Below are 27952 nucleotides of genomic sequence, written 5' to 3' on the forward strand. Positions count from 1 at the left end.
TGGCTCAGATTTCCATTTTACCCTTTTGGCTGTGAGGTAGGGCTCTCCCATTTTATTGTTTCTACTTCATTTATGCTTGTATTTCTGTAGCCATTTGTTTAGAGGCTAAGAACTAGTTTTCCCTGCCATTTCTATTTGTTGGTTCTGCCCAGTTAGTTGAGTATGAGCATTTCCCTATTTTTCACGATGAGGGTTTGGGGTTTTGCATTGTCATGCTGGCCATTTTTTCATACAGTGTCAAACCTTAATTATTTTTGGATTTTTTAGGTTTTTGTACCCAAAGGCCAAATGGGTTTTAATTTTGAACTTTTGCAAAATTTGGGGGTTTTCACCTCATTTTGTGTGCTACCTTGTTCTTGGGTTGTGGACCTGGATTATCCATTTGGATATCAGTCAAACCATTATTGCACCTTTATGTTTTCATTGGGATGCATGTTGCATCCGTACTCCCAACTTTGTGTTCGGTTGAGTGATTTTACACTTGTTATTATGTTTTCTTTTGGACCTTTGTTCTTGTTTCATGGACACTAGGATTCGTGTAGAATCCATGCTCCTAGATTGAGGCTAATTGAGTGAGTTCACATGATGTTTGGTCTTGTTGCATCATTGGAATTTGTGTAGAATCCATACTCCTAGATTGAGGTGGGTTGAGTGATTTCATGATGCATGGCTTTATTGGTTCTTGGGATTGATGTAGAATCCACACTCTCGAGTTGTTTTTGGTTGAGTGTTGTTTTGCACTATGTTCTCATCCTGTCCCTATGTTATAATCTTCATGATGGTGGTGTGCCACACACGAGTACATGTGTGTACATTTGTTGGGTGACTTGTGGGGCCCAATCTTTCGTGGTACTTTCAGAAGTTATGATCATTAGGGTTGGGTTGGGAATATGTATGCCCTCAAGCACTTGTCATAGGATGAGCATGGGTAGGGTAGGGTAACATATGGAGGGGGTTTCTATCTCATAGCCTAACAGTCATGACGCCATGGGTTGGCAGAGGGAGTTTTAATTAAGTCATAACTAAATAAATTGTGTGAGTGGTAATAAAAATTAAGATAATAAAATTTCATGTGATGGTTCCCAGGGAGTACCTTGAGAGGGAAGTACCTGGTGAGAGTTTCCCAATGCCAAGTGACTCTTCATGATGTTAGCCCCTACTTAGTAGCCCTTTGAGTGTCTGACTAGGACCTGTACTACTTGCATTGTCTTAGGTTCTAGGTTACAGCCATCATACTACCTGGCATGAGTGTTAGCCATGGATGTTTTCTATGCATGTTTTTGTGGTTGGATCTTTATCTCCATCAGTACAATGGGTGTGTACTTATGGGTTCCACGTGGTTGGGAGGCGTAGCTTCCTATACCACTACTAGGGATTGATGTATAGAGATGGTTTTTTGTTGTAGTGCAATCATTGATGGATGTTTTCTCTTGATACTTCAGGTTCCAAAGTATGCTTTCTTGTGACTTATGCTTTCATTGGAATGCTTGGATATCATGTTTAGATGATGCTAGTTTATTTGATGGTTTCCTATATTATGATATTTAGCATATGATTAGATGATGTGAATTGCTTTATTAGCATATCTATTGTTTATTGGTTTAGCATGTTAGATTTCTTATTTGTATGATGTTAGCATTTGATAGATGATGTGGTTGGCTTATTAGATTATCTAATACTTTACTATTAGCATGCTAGATTTCCTTAATCTTATGTTGTAGCACGTTTTAGTAGAGACATCCTCATAAGATAACATCAACGATCTGGTTTGTAGTTTGGGATATTACGCATGGGGGATGGCTAGGATCCATGATGGTCTTATGATGCTATTGACCGTTGGGAGGAACTATATACTTAGTTTGGTTGTTCAGTTATTGCGATGTTATTTTTGTACATTGCGATGTTATTTCTACACATTGTGATGTTACTTCTATTTGTTGTGATGTTTCTTTTAGTACATTCTTTATTGCTATGGTTTAGATGGATAGATGTTCCTCTTTCTTGTTGGTTAAGCACTCAAGTGTTCGTTCATCAATTTACATGGATTCAATACTCCCCAGTGTGGAGGTTTTCATGTTTTTATAATTTTTAGTCTTGTTCTTTTGTTGCATTGTTGTGTTTCCTCACACAAGAATGTACTTCCTCACATAGAGAAACAAGGTCTCACGTGATATGCTATGAATCCTCGCGTGGTTTGGTGCAAATCCTCACGTAAATTCATGCACATGCACTTTTTCATGTGTAATGACGTAAAGTCTCATGTGAAACTCGAGACCAGTGCACTTCCCCATGAGAGAAATAGGGAGTAGTTAGGCTTGGTTGAGGAGGTTTTGAAAGTTGGTTTTGGACACCTTATTGGATTTCACACCTTTCCAATTCAAAATAGTCTTTCTTAGGGGTTTAAAATATATCATTTAAGTATAAGAATTCCTTACTTAAGATATATTTTAATATATGTGATGAGTCTTTTGAGATAGGTTTTAGACCTCTCCAAGATAATATAAAGATTCTAGGAAATTTCAGAGCTTCAAAAATTCAGACTTAGCCAAATTGTAGGGCTTCAGGATTTTAGACTTAGCCAAATTTTACGATTCTGCATTTTACCCCAACATGGTGTTTTGTTGATGAGTGGTCATTTCTTCGAGCCCTCATCATGTGCATGGTCATTGTTGGCCTATGTTTGCATGTGTTAGTTTGGTAGTGGCGTTTGAAGATTCATTGGTTGATGAGATTGTGGTGAAGTCTTCCATTGTGATCTTTGTGACCCCTATATGATGTTTTCATGTGCATTCATACTTGTAAAAAAAAAAATGTATCTTGGCTTGAATTAAATCTTTGTTCCACGGATTCTGGGCAGGGCATTACATATTAATTAAGCTAATAGGCTTATTGTGAGAGCTTTGCTCCCAAAATTATTTTTTAACCAAATTTTTTGTAAGAATTCATCGATTTTTTCAAATTTTTGATTTGTTTTTTGGTCAAATTTATTCTCAACTAATGAAATCCCACTTTCCTTATGGTTTTCTTTATCCCTCTCCACAATTGCAACTTTCTCATTTTTGTTTAGTAAAAATGTTAGATAGAGGTTTTTATGGTTTGCAATCATCCTTTAGGGACCTCTGCTCATTGGGATTTTTAGTTTCCTTATAATAATGACACTTCATGGCTAGGATACCCTAGCACTAAAGAAGGAGAGTCATTTAAGACCGTAGAAGAAAGAAGTGACAAAGGTAAGAACACAAAACCCACTGGTCAATTTTGTGGTAAAAGGGGAAATGCCTCTAATGTGTGCAGGAGCAAGAATGCCAATCAACATGACAAACCTAAAAACATGGCTCACTATCACAAGTGCAACAAGCAAGGTCATCAAGCACATGACTGTAGGACTAGAACCATCAAGACACCAAGATTTGAAGGTCACAACTACAATTTCAAGAAGTATGGACATAGAGCCTTTGAATACATATCCAAGCCTATGTGGACACCAAACCAAGCAAGCAAAGAAAAATAGTCATGGACATCACTACAATTGGGACTACAACTAGGCAGAGCTGTCACTACTATCAACAATATGGACACATTCCTAAGAACTACATAAGAACACACTTTAGTAGCAACTACAATAGGTAGTTGAGTCAAACCACTTGTTTTAGTTGCTTAAAGATACGAGACATCAACAAGTATTGCCCAACAAGATCAAAGGCACCCAACTCTGAGTTCAACAAAGGAAAAGGAAAAGTTGATGTTGAACACATCAAAGGACAGATGAATAAGAGATGGAAGAAAAGAGATGGAAGTAGCACATCCAATGGAGGGATCACTTCTCCTAAAAGGTCAAGTGGTCACACTTCATCCAACTAAGAAAAGAAGGTATGAGGAACTGATAAACAATGTTTTATCATACATCAATTCTAAGACAAGTCAATATATAGAGGATATAAATAGCATGGATAAAGATGCAATTTTGTCCTCAAAAGCTTTCATATTGTTGCCGAGTATGAAAAGTTACCTTCAGTTGCCAAGTGAAATCATATTATGTGCCGAGTTGTTGGACAGAACTAGTGGAAGCCAAGTGATTAGTTGATGCCAAGTAAAACTATGCTAGTTGACGCTAAGTAAGGGTAAATCCTTCAGCTATTGAGTAAAAGGAAAATTGCATTGATGTCGAGTAATGCACGAAAATACATAGAAGTTGAGTTAACAGTTCTATGAGCACTAAGCATTTAATGCTAGGTATTGAAGGGTATTTGTTTGAAGAGCACTATTGGCATGCCGCTATAATATCTACACCAAGCTCAAGCTCAACAAATGTAGCAATGGTACTTCACTATGGATACCTTGCATTAGATGAGGACATATTCATCCCCAAGTATGACCATGAAACTATGGACATTGATCAAATTAATGAAGTGTAAGAGGCACTAGAGAGGGAAAAGAAGCAGGAGATACTTAGAAATGAGTCCAAGAAAAGGCAAACTTTACATGAAATTAAGGACATCTTTCTAGATGCCTTCAAATTGCAAACACCTGATGAAACAAGGCCAATTATGGAACAACTTTCAAATATAGTGGACCAGGTGCATAATGAAGACCTTGATACAAATGCCAAACTACTAGAATGGTCAGAAAGGAAATTTCAAGAGAAGGTAAATGAGAAAATCTGTACTAAAATTTGACTTTCACAAGTTGAACTAGCTAAGAAAATTGAAAAATTGAAGGAAGTACTTGACAACATTTTCTCATTGTACACAAAGTAATGTGATCATTCCATCTTCATACATGAAACTAGCCAAAGGATTATGAGCTTGGAAAGAGACTTAAAGTTAGCTACTATGGAAATACCAGGAGATCTAAATCAAAGTGAGGAGCATTTTCATACTATGCTTCACACTCAAAAGGAACTAGCTATGTTAATAGTAGATAAGGAAAATACAAAGGCCAAACTAATCCAAATACAATCTACCCTAACCCCACACATGGAAATTTTGCAAAAAGAACTAGCCTATGCAAAAAATGTGTTGAAGAATGATCCCAATCTTTCCACGTTAGATGGCTTAGTTCACCTTGTAACAGAGTCAGCCATCTAGATTAAATCACTAGAAGTGGCACTATAGAACTAGGATGCTACTCTGAGGATAGTAATGGACATAAATAGATCCTTTTTGGAAAAATATTCAGTTAATGTATAGACCCCTTTGGCATAAGTGTCAAAAAAGGGGGAGATAAATTTTGAGGAGGAGAAATAGAAAAGCCAAAAGGAAACTATAACTGCAAGGGAAGATATGTGAAAGGGAGAGTTAGAACAAAGTAGATAGAGAAAGAATGATACGGCAAGGCATAGATAAAGAGTATCAAAATCAACATGAGACAAATCCAGCATGAGAAGTTTTGGATACAGCAGAGGCACATCAACTCAGGGGGAGTTACAAATTTTGAGGTATAAAGTCCTTCACAAAATTTTGAACAAATTTGAAGTTTTGTATATATGCCAAAAAGAATGTATATTATACTCAAAATGATTAGATTCATCATGTATAGTTAAGTGTTTTTGACACTCATGTCAAAGGGGGAGATTGTTGATCTTAGATTGGATTCGACAATTGAGTGTCAACACACTTAAGAAACTTTCTAAGTTGATGTCAAGTATAATATAGATTTCAAGTACATAGACAGTGTAAATTCATTCAAATGTCGAATGACTAATAGATGTCAAGAAAGTTTTAACTATTGAGTAAACTATAGGTGCCGAGCAAGATAGAATAATTATATGTGTCAAGCATCAATAATCAGTAAGTGTCAAGTAATATAGAATTAGCATAAGAGTTTGTGCCCTCAAAAACTAATATGTAAACCATTTTTGAGCCGACATATGATAAATCTTGAAGGATTAAAAGATAAGATGAAATCTATTTGATTCCCTATGCAATCAACATGCAATCAATCAGAAAAATGGAAAGATTTGAGTTGGAAAGATGGATGAATCTTACTCGTAGATTCATACCTAACCCTAAGTCATGAAACCTTTTTAAGGAGGTCAAAACCCAATAATTTAGTAATGTATGAGAGAGTATGAGAGAAGAGAATAGGGAAGGAGAGGAATAATAGATTGAAAGAGAGTGAAGAATAGAAGGATGAAGAGTACATTCAAGTTGACTTAGTAAAATAGGGGAAATGTCAGATTAGTTAACAACAGAATAGAGTATTAACGCTTCATACAGAATCATATCAAATAAAAGAGGATCATATCAAAATGGGCTGAACATTAATCTAAAATCAGCAATTGAAGATTGTAAGTGATCAGGTCAACACATTCTACTATACTTTCTAGCTATTGTATTAGGAGAATGAAAATCCTATGAAGATAGGTTGGTTTAATAGCCATTTTGTAAATACTTTAATAGGGTGACATTCCAAGTGAATTTTTTGTAAATCCTTTAGAAAGGTACACTTTTAACATGGTGTTGGAGCCTTTAATAGGGTAGGACTCTCACAAGGCAGACCATTGCTGATGGTCAAACTTTGTAACCTTGACAAGTTACATATTGCTACAGTGATAAGTTGTGGGTGTCATCTCCACCCCAGTTTTACCTTCTTATTTTGGATGGTTTCTGGGTGATCAAATATTGTGTTATCTACTTTCATGCATGTCTTTATTTTCATGTTAATTAGAAATGTTACATGTGTGTATTGATTTCAATTAAAAGTTTTATAGCTTAAAGTTGGGTACTTCTAATTCACAACCCCCCTCCCCCCACACTCCCCGCCTCAAAAGTATATTTCCTACTTGTAAATTCCAACAAGAAGTAGCATATTTTATTCATTTGTATCAATTTGCATTATAATAAGTATCATAGGTCAAGGAAACAATCATGAAGAACAAAATGAAATATAGTATTTCACTATTGAGGCTTAAATATTTAAATGAAAAAACTATTTTATTATAAAATTTTCTATCATTTACTTTGACATTTTATTGGTGAAACCTATTTAAAATCTAGGAGCTACATGTTGCTTGTCTATCATTAAGTCTAACTCATAGAAACGAGCTGAGAATTTTGGCACACCCATTTTTCTTCAAATTTTATTCTTTCTAAATCTATAATATGCGGTATAATGATCATGAGAGATCTATTTATTTTGCATTGGGCTCAACAAAACTATTCAAGTGTATTCTTATAGGTAGTGGTGCAGTGTTGTACCAAAAAACATCTTCAAGATGCTAAACTATAAACCCTCTAATATCATGCTCATTGTTGATATTATAATAAAGTAATAGCCTAAAAATTATAAAACTTACCTCAAACCTTTGATATAAATTAAGTCTTGCCATCTTTGGGGAATCATTTACATGTTTAATATCACAATCTGTATATCCACAAAATTGACAATATTGAAGAATGGCAAGAAGATACATTGCACAAATGTCATTTTGGGATCCTTTTTAAGTTCTTTGAAAAAAAATTGTTAAAAAAATTGAGACCACCAATTATAGTGGTTCACAAAGAACCAACTAAAGGTGTAACTACTTAAGGCTATTATACTAACAATGAGCTTTAATTTGCACTTCCATACTGATTTGCACCAACATTTGATATCATATAAATGCAATGATTAATAAAATAGCCTCCACATTAATAAATTGGGTTTAGTATGAAATCGAATGAACTTAGTTTATAACAAAGAGGAAATTTTGAGAAAAAAATTAATTGTTTGTCTGGCAAAGGCATAATCATGTCTCTTGAACTCATTCTTTCAATCGGCCTAGTAGTCTTCAATGGTGGTAATGTGCTTGATAACATTTCTGATTTGCAACATATCCCTTTTGTACCCATTTTGATCAAGCATGGGCCTCAATACTTCATATATCTCTAATTTATACCTCATTGCAAACACCTTCAACATATTCTTGGCATTTGAATGAGTGTCATAGCTGAAAGTTGCCACCTTCATGGGAAACTCATACCCTTTCTTCTGTATACTCTTGCCCAATACGTTCACTTGAGTAGCCTGCCACACAATCTTGATCAACATAATAATATCACTAGGACATCTCGATAACTTTAGGGGAAAACCATCGAAAGCTGTAAGATGCAAATAAGAAAAAAATGAAAATTGGATTAAATAACTCCCAAATTGGCTAATGGCTACCATGGCTTTAGGATTAAATCTCTTTTCTAGACATCCCTGTAGCTCCCAAAAAATCCTCATAGTGAATGCATCATGATCTTTCACATATTCTATACAGCTATTTTTCAACTATAAGTGTGGATACAACTCATAAGATTTCACATCATTAGGATAATTTTCCACTCTTGGGAGGCCTGGCCATAATTGTAATGAGGCCAACATATAGATGAGGAAAGATGACATATAGAATGTATTGTAAAACTATGTGGCATAGAAAGCATTGGACATAATTTCACTTACTTCATAAGCCCAATCAATATATTGGGTGTCAGAGCAGATGACTTGCACTAAAAAGAAATATTCATAAATTGGAGCGATTGGAGTGGGAGCCATCACTTTCGAAGAAGAGTTTCAAGCACATCAAATTTGAATGATAGATCTTCAAATTTCATGTCATTAATGTTCAAAGGTGTTTCTACCTTGGAATTTTCAGACATGTAACTTCAATCTTCATATGATTTTAAATCTCTATTTTTATGAGATACTTCCTATGTATACAATTATGGAGACATGTTAAAAGGCTTGAACTAGCCCATAGAGCCTACTTAACAGACAAAAACTTCTTGTTTTGATCTTTTTCCCTGAATATGAACAATTATAGTATATTTGTTTTTCTAATCTTACAATTATCTTGTCTTCTGTAATGGTGGTAATCGAAAGGCCTGGTGTTTAACAATGTTTTGAGTTTCAATAGATGAATTTCCTAGTCTAGCGTGTGCCATCTGCTATGAACTTAGTAGCTATAGGTTCCACGTTCGAATCTTCACAATGCTTGTCACTTTTACAGTCTTAAAACATATGCATAGATCAAACACAAGTCGAAGATGATTTTTTTTTTAAATTTCCCTTTCTCATTACAAATAAATGTACGTGTTTTTGAGTTTCAAATACTTATTGGGTGTATAAAGGATACAATAAAAGTAAAAAGGAAATCATGTGTATAAAGGCTACAATAGAAGTAAAAGGAAATAAAAACATTTCATATGTTAATATTGAGTCAAAAAAATTATTCTAGATAAGAGAATTGGGTTCAAACATTTGTATTAAATGAAATTTGAAATAAAATAAAAAGTAATTAAATAAAATATTTATTTTGAGTTTAGACTTTAAAAGTTTATTTTCATTTCTAAAAATATTTTTTAATTTTATAATCTTTACATGTATGTATTCATTAAGCATAAATCTTTAAGAAGAGAAATTTTTGAAAATTTAAAAATAAAATTTTAATGCTTATTACACCTATAAACAAGTGTTACATAATGACTTATTCTCTTTAGTTTTTAGTATAAACATAGTTTTAACTGAATAAATTTATTATAGTATATTAAATATTTTAATCAATAATTTATTTATTTATTATCAGTAAATGGCCAAGACCTTGAATTATTTTATTAAAATTAAAATTACAAATACACATTGTTACTCTGTTTAAATGGGCACTGGTAGGAAAGAATGGAGAAGAAAACCTCCAGTCTTGCCTGCGATAAATGTCTTGTATTATTAGATTTTCATAGGGGCATACCCCCGAAATCATAAAAATTATAGAATGATACTCATGGGCATTCCCATGGAAATGAGGCTAAATAAAGATACCTCCCATCTAATCAACAATGAGGCCAAAGTCAAATACTTGATAAATCAATATACTTGTCTAAAGAACCTATCTTTAGAAAAGGCTTGGACCATTAGTAGAGTTAGGAAATCCAATACAAAGAGGGCCATTAATAAAATTCATTAAATTACCTAATCTGATTAGCAAGCAATATTAAAATTCATGAATTCATAAAACCATAAACCAATAGGTTAATCAAATTTTAGAGGTTGCCACGAATCCCTAATTAGTTGGGACTCGGGAAACAGTACCTAGCTTACTAAGCTTTCACCTTAGCAAATTCATTCCTTACACACTAAATTGCATAATGGCAATAGAGTAATGCCAATCTCTGTAATAGGTCGAAGTTTTACCTTATTCACAAATCAACCACTAGGCTAGATTCTAAACCATACTGTATGAATTTTCCAACTAAGTTGTCTCATGGGACAGAGGAAAATCCTAATACGGAGTCTCTTGTTTTGAGCTTATTTAAAGTTACAGATTGGGGAGCCCTATAAGAAACCCTTAACCAAACTACTCAGATATCTGAAGATAAAAATTGCAAACCGTCAGCATCAAAAAGGTCAAGATTACTAAAGAATCCCAATTAGCAAATTAGGAATTAGCAACCAAAAACATTTATATCTAACAAAAATTTCAAATAATCCATATACTCCTAAAGAATAATGTTGGGATCAGAGTTCACACCATATGAGATATCAGAGAAAGAATTTTAAAACCCAAACTAAACTAAGAGCAAGGCTCTGATTAATCAGTAAAGACAAACTTAATAGAAGATAACATCTTTCATATACTCCATCTCACCCAAATCCTGAACCGTACCTAGTACCCAGATTGTCTGATCAATTTCAAAATTAAGTGATCTTGTCTAAAAATTAGAACACATTTTTGGAAGATAAAAACTTAGGCCTGTATACAGTAGCTAATCATGATAGAATAAACTCTAATCAAATCATTACTTCAAGGTCAAAAATTCAGCATTCAGCTTATCATCAATTTGATATATACCCATGAAATGGAAAAGGAAAGTTATGAGAAAAATATAAACCCAGGCCAAATGAACTCGAGACAGGGGAGAGAAACTAGGTCAAAAGAAAACTCAAAGATTGGTAAAAGTAAAACTGAATCCAAATTTACATTAGTGAAAAGATTACTATATATTCTGAAGCAAGAGGAAGAGAGATGAATGTTCTAAAGCCAGATTCATAGTTACCAACAAATTTTCTCTCTACAAAATAAGACTTAAATGTTGAGTCCTTGTAAAGGCAAAATAGTTTCGTAGCATCACACAGATACATTCGATAGTGAAAAACTTTAACCAACAGTATATACAAAACACCAAGAGTAGCTGAGATCATAGAACTTCTAACCTTTCATGTAAGGAAAAAACATGCATAAAAAAACCTCCTAAAATATATCCTTGATAGTTAATAGAAAATGCCCATAAGAACATAAGTATCCAAGCATCCTTCAAGGGATCCAAAATAAAGGAACTGAGTGCTAATAAGGGATAGTAAAATCATTAACAGGGTTTGACTTGATGCAAAATCCTTACAAACGGAAACCCACTGCCTAAAGACTTTATAATCGAAATACATATGAAAGACCTTATGTATGGAAAATTTAAAACCCTGCCCTATACCTATTCTTTTCGTGTAACCATAACCACCTCTGGTTCGTCGGCTGCCTCATCCATGACCATATTCGGGGGAAATTCAAAGTTTACTTTAGTTTTTCTTGTCTTCTCTAACCTGAGGATGCTAAACTTGAGGGTGCTCAGATTGTCGAAGGTCACACCCAACTGCACGTAAGTATTGAACAAATTGAGATACCTAGAACCCATTCGTTGTTCTCCTTAGCAATAATCGCTTGCCATCATAATAGGAAATTAACACTAGCCTCCATGCGAGGCCATTCCTTATGGAAGGCAAAGCTTTCCCTGATGATGAAGGATTCTCTACGAGGGGCCGTTTCCAAGTCTGCTGCTCCTAGAGGAAGGCCCATATATTTCTCAAGTATTGGAATTTTCCATTTGTCATCTATATTACGCACAGCTTTTTCCAAACCCTTCTACCAAACCGGCATGAAGATGTCAATGCAAAGTCTAATGATGTAATCCTTATCAATTTTTGCCCTAACCATGATCCCAATGAAGGAACCAACGATAGAACTATTGGTCCTCCATGTTCATGAGTAGTCGAAGATATCTTTCCCCAAAGCTCTAATCGCTACAAATCAAACCATGTCATCAAAGGTTCTCAAGAGGCGACTCCAACGTTTAGGCTTGACTTTACCTAGAAATGCAATACTTTAGGTTTTAGTCGAATGGAATACATGAATATTGGTTTCCATCTTAGTCAAACTGGGGCTGTAAAAATAAAACTCCTAACAAGTTATCTGCAGAAGAGAGACCTAAAACTAGAAGCCCTTACTTTTTTCCTTTCTTCCTACTCTAATCATGAGAGATACATAGGTAATTTGAAATGAGTGCTTAAAATCAATCGTAATCACATACCAGCATGACCGCTGCTCATATCCCCTCACATGTGAGAGAATTACCCAGTTTCATACTTGGCCATAATGAATTCATAGCTTGCATAACAAACTGGGATTGTGGAGTCCTTCGTGAATCTTATAATAATGGAAGGCAATCAAAATTCTGAGAGAACAAAGTTAACCGATAGAAAGGAATCCTAAGCTACTACTGAAGATCCGGAGGCAAAGGGTAACTGCAAATGGGTCCCCAAAAGGGATAAAAAGTTTGCCTATTCGTTCAAATATACATATCATGAGAAAAATAGTTTAATTAATTCCTTGACGTGAATCTAATGCTCTAAAAAAATGTTAATTAGTTAACATTTCAAAAATTATCTATATTTTTATTATTTATATATTTATTTATTTATTGATTATTATTTAATTTTGTTACTATTTTAGTTTTAATTTTATTAATTTATTTATTTTAATTTTAAAATATGTTGTTTTAATTTGGATTAATTTTATTTTATTTATTAATTTTATCAATAAATTTGTTTCATATATATATATATATATATATATATATATATATATATATATATATATATATATATTCTCTAAATTATATATATATAAAAATCTCTATATATAAAACTATATTTAATAATTATAAAATATATTAATGTTATTAATCTCTAATTAATCGATTATTAAATAATAAAAATTATAAATAATGATTGTTTAGATACTTAATCATTGTCAACATTATAACTAAGAGGTTAGATAAGATAAATAATTGGGACTTATATTAGGCATTATAAATTTAAATTTAGGATTATTAGAAAAATAATTATTACTATTTGATAAATTATTTAAAATCTTTATAGGCCTTTTTATATTACATTTTTATATTTGATTATTGTTAAATTAGTTGTTAAAATATAAAATAAACAATAAAACTATTTTATTTTTAATCTAATCTTAAAATTTTATAAGAGAGATTTTTAGTTTTGTATAATTATAAATAGGTATTTAAAATAATATGTTATCTTAACAAATAATATATTGTGAATTGTAGCATTGTAAAGTTAATCTGAATTAAAAATCACGAGTGATTCTTTGTCTGTGCCCCTGTTAGCAAGTCCATCAGCCAACAAGTTGCCTTCTCAGAAGATGTGGCCAATATGGGTTTCCTCGAAATTTTCCAATAGTATTAGTACTTCTTGGAGTTTTGAGTTTAGGACCCAATTAAGGGTCTTTTTTTGTCTAATAGCATTAAGGACGACCTGAGAATCACCTTCGACGAAGACTCTAGGAAGTCTTAATTTATGTCAAAATTGTAGACCTCTCTCAAGTGCTTCTAATTCAGCCACATTATTAGACATATGAGGAAGGAGGGAGGCTAACTTGGCTACCCAGCAACCATCCTCGTCGTTAATAATGCATCCTAGACCAGCTACTCCCGGGTTACCTCTAGCAGCACCATCAAAGTTCAATTTATGTCATCCTAGTAGAGGAGGGGTCCATTTACAATTAGCCCTCACCTCCTTATTACTAGTTGAATATACCAAAGGCGGATTGATGAGGCTAGACTAGTGTTTTTTCATGAGTTCATCCCAAAATGAGAAGGAACCTTCTTCATGAGGAGTTTTCCTAAGATTAGCATTTAAAACTTCCACTATTGAAGTTTCTAATTTGAGCAAGAATCTGTCCAAATTCAGCTTCTTATCTTTAAAAATGCGACGGTCTCTTTCCTCCCATAACTCCCAGACTACTATGGATAGGAAAATATTCCATAGTTTGCAATAGACCCCACGGGCCAGTTTGTAGGCCAAGAGCAAAGGAACCCCTTAAGGAAGTTCAGGAGAGGAGTTGACTACTCAAGACATGTCCTGAGCCATTCCCAACACTTAAGAGTGAAAGGGAAATTAAGAAAAATATGATCAACATCTTCACTGCTGTGATTACACATGACACATCAATTGGGGCCAACAATGCCAAATCTCAACAATCTGTCCGCAGTCAGTACTCTATTTTGAAGTACTAGCCATAAGAAGAAACCATCCTTGGGGAGGCAGGTGGCATCCCAACATAAATTTAAAGGTATCTCTACTGAATTCCATTGCTGAGAGTGGATAATGGCCTTATAACCTTGTTTAACACTATAGATTCCATCCTTTGCTCCAACCCAAATAAGGCTATCTAACCATTCAGATTGTTTAATTTTTCTATTAGCGATAATCTTATCATATGCTTCAACTAAATCCGAGTCAAGATCTAGTCCATCCAGAGAGCACCATCTCCATCGAAGAACCCCATCCTAGACCTCCTTGATCTTGTAGTCCTCAACCTTACTTCCCCACAAAGATGTCAACCTAACTTTAAGAGAATCAATGTTAGGGGAACATTGAATTTGGGGATGTCCATCCCAAAAATCCTCCAAAAATAATGCTTTATCTCCTGCCACCACATCCCAAGTTAAATATTTACTAATAATTTTCTGACACTTTGACATAAAATTCCAGCATTCTAATCCTTTAGGAAGATTTTTCATTCTGGATATCGACTCTAGGTCAGACGGATTCAGGTATTTATAACAAAAGATCTTAGCCCATTTATGTTCATGTTCTTGATATAACCTCCAAACAAGTTTTTCTCCCAAAGCCTCATTTTGCCACTATGGCTTCTTGATCCCTAAACCCCTGCATTCTTTTGGTTTACATAAATTGTCCCATTTAATAAGTGCAAGCTTCTTATCATTTTCTTTATCTTTCCAAAGAAAAGTCTTAATTTTGGATTCAAATCACTTCGACATCCAATTGGATAGAGGTAGGCATGCCATAGGGAAGATTGCAATGCCTAAAAGGATTGATTTGATCTTGGTAATCTTACCAGCCTTCAAGAGCCATTTGTTTTTCTTGCTTCCAATCCGCTTGTCTACCTTTCCAATCATCTCCTACCAGACTCTACTATATTTTGAGTTCTTATCCAGGGAAATACCCAAGTACTTGGAAGGAAATAGTCCCTTTTTATATCCCATAATCCCACAAATCTGAGATTCCATCTCGGTGGGGGTATTCAAAAAGAAAATCTCAGATTTATCCTTATTTACCTTATGCCATGAAGCATCCATATAAGATTGTAAAATGCTTTTAAAGCCAAAAGTTTCTTGAACAGAGCTCTTGCCAAGTAAAATGGTATCATTTGCATATTATTGGTGGGTAATGTTAGGGAGATTTTTGGTAACAGAGATTCCCGAAATCTTGCATCTCAGATATGCATCCGAGACAGCTCTACCAAAAGCCTCAACCATAAGGATGAAAAGAGAGGGAGATAAGGGATCTCCCTGTCTAATACCCCTAGATATTTCAAAAAAACCTTCAAGAGTTCCATTAATGAGAATCTAAATCTTTGGGGTGGAAATAAACTTGAAAGTGAGATTAACCCATTGATGGGAAAAGTCGAAAGCTTCTAAGACCTTGCATAGAAAATGCCAATCAACCATATCATAGGAATTTTGTATGTCTAGCTTCATAAACATATATGCTTCTTTGTTTATGGAAGCCAAATGAATAGTCTCCTAAATAATAAATATACCATCCAAAATGGATCTTCCTGGAAGAAAACCTGTCTGTTCTTCAGAGATCAATTTTGGCATAAGTACCTTGAGCCTGTTAGCCAAGATCTTTGATAAAATTTTGTAAATGGTGTTACACAATGTTATAGGGTGAAAGTCACCAGGATGTTCTAGCCCATCCTTCTTAGGGATCAAGGTAAAGAAGGAGTAAATTATTTCAGCTAGCAACGAACCACCATTTTGTGAAGCCTCAATGGCTCTCCATAAATCTTCCCCTAGTATGTCCCAGCATTTTTGGAAAAAGAATGCTTGAAAACCATCAAGGCCAGGGAATTTATCTAGGCTCATATTAAATACCACAATCTGGACATCCTCCAAGGTTATTGGTCTATTAAGGTTTTTGTTGTCTTCTGATGTAACTAATTTAGGAATAAATTTAAGCATTCGACACTGGGCTTCGCTATTGGATCCTTCATAATTGTTGAGTAAGTTTTTAAAATTTGTTATTAGTGTATTTGCTATTGCATGTGGATTTTTTGTACACAAACCTAGTGGAGTAGTAATAATAGTAATTTTTTGTAGAGAACGGTTTTGAATGGTAGAATTATGAAAAAACTTTGTATTTTGATCTCCCTCATCCAACCATTTCTCCCAGGATTTTTGTCTCCAAAATGTCTCTTCTTTGGAAAGGATAACTTCTTGTTTTGTGAGAAGTTCTTTTTCCAAGAGATATTTCTCGTAGTTCATACCATACTTTATAATATCCTAATTTATATTTTTAAGCTTTTCTTCAGTCTCCAATTTCTCTCTAAAAATATTATTGAAGTGCTCTCTATTCCACTTTAAAATGTTTTCTTTCAGTAACTTGAGTTTGGAGATAAAAACAAACATTTTAGAGCCCTCAAAGTTCACTTGGGACCACCATGTCTTAACAAGTTCAAGAAATTTTGGATCATGAAACCACATCTTTTCACACTTGAAGGGGTTTCTGGTGGATTTAGATGGCTTAGAAATTTCCATACATACCAGGAAATGATCTGATCTTGCGAAAGGAAGAATAGAGGACTGGACATCCTTATTAAACGTAGAGAGATTGCCTACTAAAAAGAATCTGTCAAGCTTTTCTGCAATATAAGCATTATCCTTTCTTTTGTTGTTCCATGTAAATATACCATTATTAGATGGAATTTTCGGCAGACTATGTTTATCAATCCATAATTTGAAATCTAAAGATGAGGTCACAAGATGATGTAAACTACCTACTTTTTCTTCCAAAATTAAAATAGTGTTGAAATCACCTCCTAATATAATCGGATTATCTTTGTACTCTAATAGAACCGTAATTAATTCTTCCCAAATAGCCTTTTTCCCTAATAAGCTGTTAGGCCCGTACACATTGATAAGAGTGAATTTTGTAATCCTCAGCTGTTGTTAGGTTCTCAGCCATGTAATCCTCTCCTCCCAATTTGATAATTTTTTGTATCAATTCCTGTTTTTGAGAAGAAGTGTTGTTGTCCAAGTTTTCAAAGTCAAAGAGTTGTATAAGTTCCTTAGATATTTGATCAAGCTTCTTATCTCTAATCTCTAACATTTTTGGCTCTAGAGTAGAGTATAAATCCTTGTTTATAAACTCGTGGAAAATTTTGAAAATTGATCCTTCTAGATTTCTGTCCTCGAGCTATATTTCTAGCTGATCCTCCATTGTCGTAAAAGGTGACATGGGATGTCCATCAGGTGTCTACCAGAATTTGGAAGCTCCTCTTATGCCATTATCTTTTATTGTAAGTATCTCTGCCTTGTGGTTTATATCAATTGTTGACTTTTGATGATCTTGATTTCCTTTTCTTGAGATTGATTCTTTTGTCCTCATCTTGGGTGAGGAAAAGAGGAGTTCATTTTCAACCTCACCTAGATCACAAATATCTGTTGGTCCTGAAGCTTTGAGTTGTGACTCTCCTTGTGTATCAGATTGCTTAATCTTATCAAGTTCCTTTGAATTCACTTGTATTAAGGAACCAACTATAGAGTCATTTCCAAATTGGTTCTTTCCTTTTCCATCACCGAATTTTTTGCATATTTTTTTGTGAGTTGAAGGGTCCTTATGTGTCATAAATTCTTGCTCTAAATTTATGGAAGCTGAAATACTTACTTTTGAGTCAATGTCAACTTTGTCACTGATTGTTTGCTTCTTTTGCGAGATATCAAGTTTTCTGATCTCATTTCCTCTATTCTCCTTACCTTGTCTATCTATGGCCTTTTTCTTTTTTCATTTTTTCCTTTCTGGGGGTACTACATCCCATCCCAACTATTATAGACTTGAGCCTTCTATTTTCTAGTAGAACCGTGTCTGAAGCCTTGGATTTCATCCTTTCTTTTTGATGATCCTTAGTTAGAGCTTCTGTTGGGTAGCTCTGATGTTCCAATGCTCTAAGATTCTTGTTCTTTATCGCTCTCATCCAAGGGAATGTGCTTTAGAAATCTGAGGAAAGGGGAACAATTTTGAGCATAATTTTATGATATTCATCAAATCGTAATATGTCCACTATTCTCCCTTTATATATCTAAAATTTAATATCATAGGTTTCTTTGTTGGTTATACATTTTTTGTTAAATTTAGATGGATGATTAAATCTAACATTGATCAACACCTTTACATTATTACAGCAATAGAAGGACACATCAATACCTCTGACCTCTCCTACATCAGATCTGATAGATTTGATAATATCTTCATGACAAAGCTCCAGAGGTAGAGATGGTAAAACAAACTAGGAAGGTAAAAAATAATCTAGGTGTTCTATCTTAAAGTTATGAATCTAATCTAAAAATTTAACACAGTGGCCATGGAAAAAACATTCAAAGATTGAAAGAAACTCCTTTTTGATGGACTCATTAGAACATTGTAAAAATAAGTTATTATCTAAGAAAGAGGTGATACGTACCTGGTCTTTGCAATTCTCCTCCAGCCAGTCAAGTAATAGAGGGAAATCATCATGTGGTCCATTCCATATGGCAAAGATTCCTCCTTTAAGACATTTATTCTAGATGACTTTGATTTCTTTACTTGATATTTTAGCCAATTCATTATCCTTTTGGTGAGATAAGGACCTATAGGGCGAGCTAGGGTTGAGATGAGGGGATTTGATCTATCCCCATCGATGCAGAGGGATATAGGAACCTGGGCAATCTAACCTTGAAGGTAACCTTCCTACTTGAGGTGTAGTCCGATGAGTGGGATCTAGAGACAAAGACACAGAATTGGAGTTCTCCAAGCGAGCATATTTCGTTAGGTTGAAGATGCGGATCTAGTTGTGTAATTGATCTACAGAGAAGATCTAAAAATTTGGATACTTAATATCTTCAGTGTGGAAACTAGGAATCTTCAAGGTAGGGATCTGAGTATGATTTGTCCTCATTTGATCTTCATTCGCTCTGATGCATTGTTGGCTGTGAGGCTCATCATCGATATCATTAAAAACTTCAAATTTATTTGTTGTATTAACTGCGAATCTGCCATCATATATAGATTGGGAACTCTTTTGATGCCTTTTCCGAGCATTGGTTGACCTAGAGTTTTGCCAGTTCAAGACCTTATCGTAGGAATTCCTATTCCACTTCTTTTGCAAGAATTTTCATCGTGACTTTTTCGCAGGCTGAGTGGAAATCAACATTTTTTGCAAAGTTTTTTTTTATTGCCAATTTTTCCTAAATTAGAACTTTTAATATTTTAATCAATAATAAATTATATTATTATATGTTTTATAATGATATCTGTATTAATAAACAAATATTATGATTATATAAATAATTATTAATGATTAATTATTAAATTTATTATAATTATATTAATAATTCTTAATTATTAAATTTTATTAATCATGTATAATTAATTCAAATCTACAATTTTATTTTGTTTATAAATATAATTATTGATATATATTTTCTATTTATATCATATGATAATATTATATTATAAATAAATTATAATATCAATATAATAATAAGTAGTAATATTTCATAAAAGATTATGTAATATAAATATATATTATTTTTAAAAATATTTTCATTGGATAATAGAAATTACTTTTTTTTAAATAGAAAAAATAATGATCAATTAAAATAATATTTTATAATCTAATAATAAAAAGTATAGAAGTCTCATAAATATAATTTTAAATATAACTAACATAACTAAAATGAAATGTTTGTCTGGAATTTAGATAAAAAGACATTAGAAAATTGTGAGAGGATAGATATTCAAATTTTGAAAAGCAATGTTACACATATATTAAGATATAATTAGAAATATTAGAATAAAATATTGTTACTTAAAATATGAAATCTTATATAGAACTAATATAATTCTCTAGAGTAAAATTTACAATTGAATAATTTATGTCAAACTTGTACATGTGAAATAAGAAAGTTTTAATATTGTATATATTTTACAAAAGATTATTCAAAATAAAGATGATTGAATGATACATGAAATACCCAATAACCCAAACAATTAAAATTAATTAATTTGATTCATCTAAATATGAAATCTCTTTCATTTTAATAATAGGTTAATAAAAATTCAATAAACAAGATGATTAATCTAGCATGAAATCATAAATAACTCAAACATCTAAACAAAATTATCGATTATATTCACAAAGCAAGCATCTAAGCCTCAATAATCTAGATAATGATTGATCCAAAAATAAAATCAATTTCATTTTGATAATAGATTATTAAAAACCCAATAAACTACACCACTGATTCAAATATGAAATCATTTTTGGCCATGATAATTTCAATGATTACTTCATATTAGTTAGCTAGTTGAAGTATGAGATTTCTTGATTATAATTATTGACAATGTAAAGATCTAAATCTAAATAAAGTAGATGATTAATTTAAATATGAAATATCTCTCAAAACATCAATCTCTATGCAATTTTGTGCTCTCTTAGGCCCTATTTTAGCATTCCTTCCCTTTCATGTCTTATATGCTTGATGTAGTTCAATTTTGTATATAATTTTGATTTATCCTTCCTATGTTGGACCTCATATCCAAATTTAGAACAACATTGGAAGGAGAAAGATAAGTTGGATGCCCTACCCTTGGAAACAATCCAATTAGGGCATCATTTTCCTTGATGTTTGCACCTAAATTCAAAGCATGCAATACTAAGTTCATTTGAGTCAAAATTTTAAGCCCTTTGAATCTTTCTCTAATTTTTGCACACCAAAATTCTTGGAGATGTATAAAAGGAACTCTTCTTTACTCATTTTGATATGCACACATAAGAATTAAATCTCTTAACTATAATTTTGCATCTAACTATTCAAGAGAAAGTTATAAATCATCTAAGGCATTGAAGAAAACCTAGTAAGTGTAAAGTATATTCCTCTTTCAAATGCACACATGAACTTGTGGATCATATTTCACCTTGTACCACATACCTTACAAATCTTAATATTAATTATGAAATATTGTTTTTGAAAAGAAATGGGATATAATCTATAATTATAATTTATTACTTTTTCCATAATATATTATGAATCAACCAAACATGTGAATCCAAATATTTATTAATGATTGATCCAAATCAAATATCTTAATGATATACTAATTAATAATAAGACACCTACACTTAAATAGATTGAATGATTATTCTGAAATATCAAGTTTATTTCATAACGCAAGTTTTAATGAAAGCTTAATGAGATCCAAAAAAGAAATTTCTAGATTTATCCAAAAAAAAGTTTAAATGATGACAACTTAATCTAAACCTAAATAAATTGGATGATTGATTTGTATATAAAATTTATGTCAAAGATTAAATTTAACAAAACCTAGACAATTGATCCAAATAAAAAATCCTCTATAATAAATATTAAAAAAATATATAATATATGAATCTAAATAAATTATATGATTATTTTTGTCAAGGGTAAAATTTAAATGATGGATAAAAAAGAAATGTGTTATGATAGATTGTTAAAACTCTAGATATAGGAACAAATTGGTTCAAATATAAAACTTAAGTCAACTTTAATTTTACTAAAATCTAAATGCTTTATCCAAATTAAAAAAACTCTCTATGGAAAGCCCAAACATCTAAACCTAAAAAAATTAGATGGTCGATTCAAATATGACTAATTATTAGATGGTTGATTCAAATATGACTAATTTTATATTTTATGGAAAAAGTAATCCCAGAAGATTAGTGGAAATAGCCTAGGTTTTACTTTTGCAACTGCTTTGAAAAAATTAATTCTAATAAAATCTTTAGAATTTTTATCTATTCAATCCAATATAGCATTTAGCAATGAGACTAATTTATCACAAAACCAATTGTATCAAAGATTTCTCAAACAATTAGTATAGTGATGTTGATCTATCATAAAAGTTTCATGAATCAACTTGTTCAAGAAAAGCAGTGGAAACCTAGGTTTTTAATTTCACAACAACGTAGAACATGATTCTTTTCTTCGTAATTACATGGAAATGTAATCTCTTAAATGCGAAGGAAAGCAAGGAGACCTAGACCAGCTCTTTACATGCAATTTAAGTACCTCTTTGGCCTTTTGCTTGGTCTTCACACCCCCATCCATCTGCAACACCATACAAAGCTTTTTCAAACCTCCAAACTAAATCATATCATCAACAAGAGAAGCACTTGGTGAAGAAATAGAGACGAGCTAGAGGACTGGAACCGCTCTCCTAGTATCACATTTAGAAACCCTCATTATCTTCTTCCAAATAGTAGCAATACCAATGGCATGATCAACCATGGTAGCCCTCCCTTCAGGATACTCAACCAATTTTTTCAAAACATCCAAGATTATCTCATCCTTTCTCCCCTTGGCCTCTGGCAAAAGCTCTATCAATATAAAAACAAGACTAGCTTCAACTACCTTGAGTTAGCTAGTTCAAGTATGAGATTTCTTGATTATAATTATTGACAATCTAAAGATCTAAATCTAAATAAACTAGATGATTAATTTAAATATGAAATATCTCTCAAAACATCAATCTCTATGCAATTTTGTGCTCTCTTAGGCCCTATTTTAGCTTTCCTTCCCTTTCATGTCTAATATGCGTGATGTAGTTCAATTTTGTATATAATTTTGATTTATCCTTCCTATGTTGGACCTCATATCCCAATTTAAAACAACATTGGAAGGAGAAAGATAACTTGGATGCCCTACCCTTGGAAACAATCCAATTAGGGCATCATTTTCCTTGATGTTTGCACCTAAATTCAAAGCATGCAATACTAAGTTCATTTGAGTCAGAATTTTAAGCCCTTTGAATCTTTCTCTAATTTTTGCACACCAAAATTCTTGGAGATGTATAAAAGGAACTCTTCTTTACTCATTTTGATATGCACACATAAGAATTAAATCTCATAACTATAATTTTGCATCTAACTATTCAAGAGAAAGTTATAAATCATCTAAGGCATTGAAGAAAACCTAGTAACTATAAAGTATATTCCTCTTTCAAATGCACACATGAACTTGTGGATCCAATTTCACCTTGTACCACATACCTTACAAGTCTTAATATTAATTATGAAATATTGTTTTTGAAAAGAAATGGGATATAATCTATAATTATAATTTATTACTTTTTTCATAATATATTATGAATCAACGAAACATGTGAATCTAAATATTTATTAATGATTGATCCAAATAAAATATCTTAATCATAGACTAATTAATAATAAGACACGTACACTTAAATAGATTGAATGATTATTCTGAAATTGGTTCAAATATGAAACTTAAGTCAACTTTAATTTTACTAAAATCTAAATGCTTTATCCAAATCTAAAAAATTCTCCATGGAAAGCCCAAACATCTAAACCTAAATAAATTAGATGGTTGATTCAAATATGACTAATTTTATATTTTATGGAAAAAGTAATCCTAGAAGATTAGTGGAAATAGCCTAGGTTTTACTTTTGCAACTTCATTGAAAACATTAATTCTAATAAAATCTTTAGAATTTTTACTTATTCAATCTGATATAGCATTTAGCAATGAGATTGATTTATCACAAAACCAATTGTATCAAATATTTCTCGAACAATTAGTATAGTGATGTTGATCCATCATAAAAGTTTCATGAATCAACTTGTTCAAGAAAAGTAGTGGAAACCTAGGTTTTTAGTTTCACAACAACATCGAACATGATTCTTTTCTTCATTATTACATGGAAATGTAATCTTTTAAATGTGAAGGAAAGCAAGGAGACCTAGACCAGCTCTTTACATGCAATTTAAGTACCTCTTTTGCCTTTTGCTTGGTCTTCACACCCCCATCCATCTGCAACACCATGCAAAGATTTTTCACACCTCCAAACTAAATCATATCATGAACAAGAGAAGCACTTGGTGAAGAAATAGAGACGAGCTCGAGGACTCGAACCGCTCTCCTAGTCCCACATTCAGAAACCCTCCTTATCTTCTTCGAAATAGTAGCAATACCCATGGCATGCTCAACCATAGCAGCACTCCCTTTAGCACACTCAATAAATTTATCAAGAACATCCAAGATTGTCTCAGCCTTTGTCCCCTTGGCCTCTGGCAAAAGCTCTATCAATACAAAAACAAGACCAGCTTCAACTACCTTGAGTTTATTCTTTCTTGACTCACCACAGATTCCTTTGACAACATCCAAAGTAGCCATTGTTGTCTGGTTAAGTTATCTTGTTGATCTCTCCTTGAGAAGGGATCATGATTGTGACCATGAGTGGTCTACATGGTTGAGGTGATTTGATTTATGTTGTTGTATCTATTGCTTTGATTATGCTTAAGAATAATTTTTGAGATTATGATGTGATTTTTGGTTCACTGAGGTTTGTGCCAATGGTTATCAGGATTGAGGTGGTATCATGATGTTATTCCATGAGTACCCTGAGATGTGTGTATAGAGATTGCACTGCATACTATTACCATGCTACACTGGACTAGGTCCTTGTAGTAGTGGTTAGTCATGTTTATTAATATCTTCGCTAATGTGTTTTAAGTGCCTTTTCATGTTATTTAAAAAAGCCATTATTAAATTCTTAAATAATTAGAAATGGACTATCCATGTTGGATTCATTGGTTTTGTGTTGCAGATATTTACCTTGTTATATTTTGATCCAAGCAATATTTTGCTATGCATGTTATGTTTTACTTTGAGATGACCTGAGGGTCGAATGTTATACCTTTATTTTAGTATCATAGATGTTAGACTACTATGTTATTCAGTTGATCATATTGCATGATGATGTCATTTTGAGATGACAGTGTGTTTTATGATGATATCTGGTTATCTGGTATTTGGACATATCTCTGATTATGTTATGTGATGGATTTAATGTTATGGGTATCTTCATTCCTATGTTGTTATGCTTTATGTGAACATGAGTGATGTAAATAGATTATTTTGATATAATTAAATAAATGGTTAAATTAGTGATTTAATACATTTATTGCTTCGGCTATGTTATTATATGCAATTGCACTTGATCGTGTTGTTTAGTGTACAAGGTTTATATCCCTGGCAGTGGCACATGGAGTTAGTGATTCAACCATTCATATTTTACCAATGTCACCCTTGTATGGTCGATGTATCCTTATTTTAGTTGTTTAATTAATCCATTTGGTGATTATTAAATCTGAACTCATTTGCATTATGTGGTTAGACCAATGAGTGTGTGTATTTAGAGTTTTGTGTTATCGCGAAAGTTGTTAAGAAATTTTTTTTTATTTTTGGGTTTTCAATTTTTTAATTGATTTATTTTAATTCCTGACAGCTTTTCCATAGATGAATTGTTAGAAGTTGTAATCTTTCCTTGGTGTGTTTATAAACCAAGGTTAGAACTCCTTTCTTTATTGTTGTAATATGTTAGGATATAAGACAAGGTATCCTAATATATTTCTTTTTTGTCCTTTTTCCACTACATCTTATTTTTTCATCTAGTGGAATATGTGAGGACAAATATTTATTGTAATTTCTAATTTTAGATTATTCCTCCTTAAGAGGAATCTCACACTTGGCCTCACACACTTATGAATGGTGGCATTCATAGACATGGGAGTTACATTCTAACTCCTCTCTCTCATCTATATTTAAGAGATGACCCTCTTCTCTCATTTCACAATGAGGTTTCTTTCTCTTCTCAATTATTGTATGAGCGATTGCTCTCTCTCTCTCTCTCTTCCTTCTTAGGCTTTTCATCCCTCATTCATAATGTCACAAGGGGTTTTCTTTGCTTTCCCCTTTCCAAATATCTTGTCTCATGGTGTTGGATTTTGAAGCTTTCTCTCTCCTATCTTAAGGTAATATCTTATCATGCATTTACTCACTTAGATTCTTTCCTGGTTTTGCTTATTTACATATTTCTTTTTCTATTTCTAACATGGTATCAGAGCAGTTAATTTTTTTTTGAGTGTTTGCATGAAGGTACGATTCGAAGGAGACTCTTGAGAGAGATTTCACTAATTTCTTCTTTAATCTTCTTAAGATGGAAGAAATTGAATTTTTTTTAGTTTGGCTGGTTTACCGCCAAACCTGATTAACTTTTGTTTTCTCTAATTTGTGCAAGTTACTTCTTATTTTCTATTAGTTTTCATCTAACCCCCTTTGGAAGGCTTGCCACCAAAGGATTTTCCTATCTAGATATCAATTTTTTTTTACTCTTGTTTTGGTGGCACGCTGTCCAAAACAAGGACATACCGAAATTACAATAGGAATCCATAAATTACATATGAATTGCATTGTTATGTTTTTTTTTTTAATATTACAAAATTTGCCTTCCCATATGTTTCTTTTGACTGAAACGGATTATTTTTCGTAAACGGAAGCATTTGGCGCTTCATGGTGACATGTTTTGTCCCTTTTCATGAGTCTAGATGAAATCTGTAGTGAAATATTCTATGTTTTCTTGAAATCAAGAGGATTTTAAATTTCTACAGTTGAATCAGAACAATCCGCTTCTGTGGCTCAGATTTTGCCTATTTGTGGTGAAATTTGAAGTTTTGGTGTTTCACTCAGTGAAGTTTAAGTTTTTGTTCTCATGTAAGAGCTATTTAATTTTTCCTGAGTTGATTCACCCCTTTTTCATGACTACGAATAAATTTGTGGTGAAATCTTCGTGCATTGAACCGTTTTGAGCCTGTGCTACCTTGGCAACATTGCATTCTTTTTTCCCTTTGGAAATTGTAGAGGCAAATGCCTTGCGAAGCTTTGCAATTCTGTTCGTCCTGGTTCTTAAGCTTTATAGTTGGGTACATGAACAACAATCCGCATTGACTTCTTTGAAAAATAACCATTGTTTAAGCAAATAAAGACAGCAATATCTTTATTTTGGTAAATTCCTTTTATAGTTTTGGCCTCTGGCTTTTATTGGTGTTTGGGTCATTTGGGTAAAAGATAACACAAACAACATAAGTATCTCAATTGTATTTGCTAATGTAGTATTCTTGACTCTTCGTAAATGACTTCTAAAGTATAACGCATTGTAGCATCTTCCAGTAATATTCTTCAATTTAGATGTTGTTTATTCTACCAGTAATTGGTTTTTTATTTGCCACCTCAGAGAGTGGGATTCTGAGCCTCAAATTTCAAAAATAGATCGAAGGCTTCTTATTGGACAGTAGGAAAGAAAGGGTTGAAGGTCTGAGCATTAGCCCTGAGATGAGATGGTGATGTCTTTAGAAAGAGAGCCGGAGCAGGTAATGAGCCTCAGAGGGGGTGTTGTTCTTGGAAAGAAGACAATATTAAAGAGTGATCATTTCCCTAGATGCCAGAACAAGTTTTAAGAGCCCTGAAAAGAGCCTTCTCAGCGCCAAGTATCTGAAGTGTTGATGCTGGACATTTTGCAAGATTTGTGAGACTTCTCGCATGTGATATACCATTATCCATGGCCTTCCAAATGACTTGGCTTGCCTCTGTTTAGCCTACGTGCTGTTGCCACTGCACGGGCCTTTGAAGTCCATCTCCAAGGCCTGGAGAGCTAACTTCCAACTTCCAATAATCTGTGAATCTGTGAATGTAAGGACTAAAAGTCCTGATTGAAATCAAAACCAGAATTTTTGTTGGTC

General features: G+C 32.9%; 1 protein-coding gene across 1 annotated transcript; it reads right to left on the minus strand.

Annotated features, from left to right (window-relative positions):
- Positions 1 to 11444: 11444 nt before the first annotated feature.
- LOC149564386 (E3 ubiquitin-protein ligase PUB23-like) lies at positions 11445 to 24548 on the minus strand. The gene is made up of 4 exons (XM_089828341.1): positions 24270 to 24548; positions 24147 to 24185; positions 11702 to 11869; positions 11445 to 11603 (listed from the first exon to the last, which is right to left on the minus strand). Exons 1-4 carry the CDS (start codon positions 24546 to 24548, stop codon positions 11445 to 11447), a joined length of 645 nt encoding a protein of 214 aa, XP_089684467.1.
- Positions 24549 to 27952: the final 3404 nt, after the last annotated feature.

This window comes from Cupressus sempervirens, chromosome 4, assembly GCF_028749045.1.
Source record: "Cupressus sempervirens isolate cs-2001-9-10 chromosome 4, ASM2874904v1, whole genome shotgun sequence".
Lineage (NCBI taxonomy): Eukaryota > Viridiplantae > Streptophyta > Pinopsida > Cupressales > Cupressaceae > Cupressus > Cupressus sempervirens.

Excerpts from the sequence above, each read along its gene's own strand:
- LOC149564386 (XM_089828341.1), bottom strand. The coding sequence starts at position 24,548 with ATGGCTACTTTGGATGTTGTCAAAGGAATCTGTGGTGAGTCAAGAAAG. Across the intron at positions 11,870-24,146 it reads CCAAGCAAAAGGCAAAAGAG|GGTTTGGAAAAAGCTGTGCG; the intron begins GTACTTAAATTG and ends GTTTGGTAGAAG. Across the intron at positions 11,604-11,701 it reads AGGAATGGCCTCGCATGGAG|TTGGGTGTGACCTTCGACAA; the intron begins GCTAGTGTTAAT and ends ACTTACGTGCAG.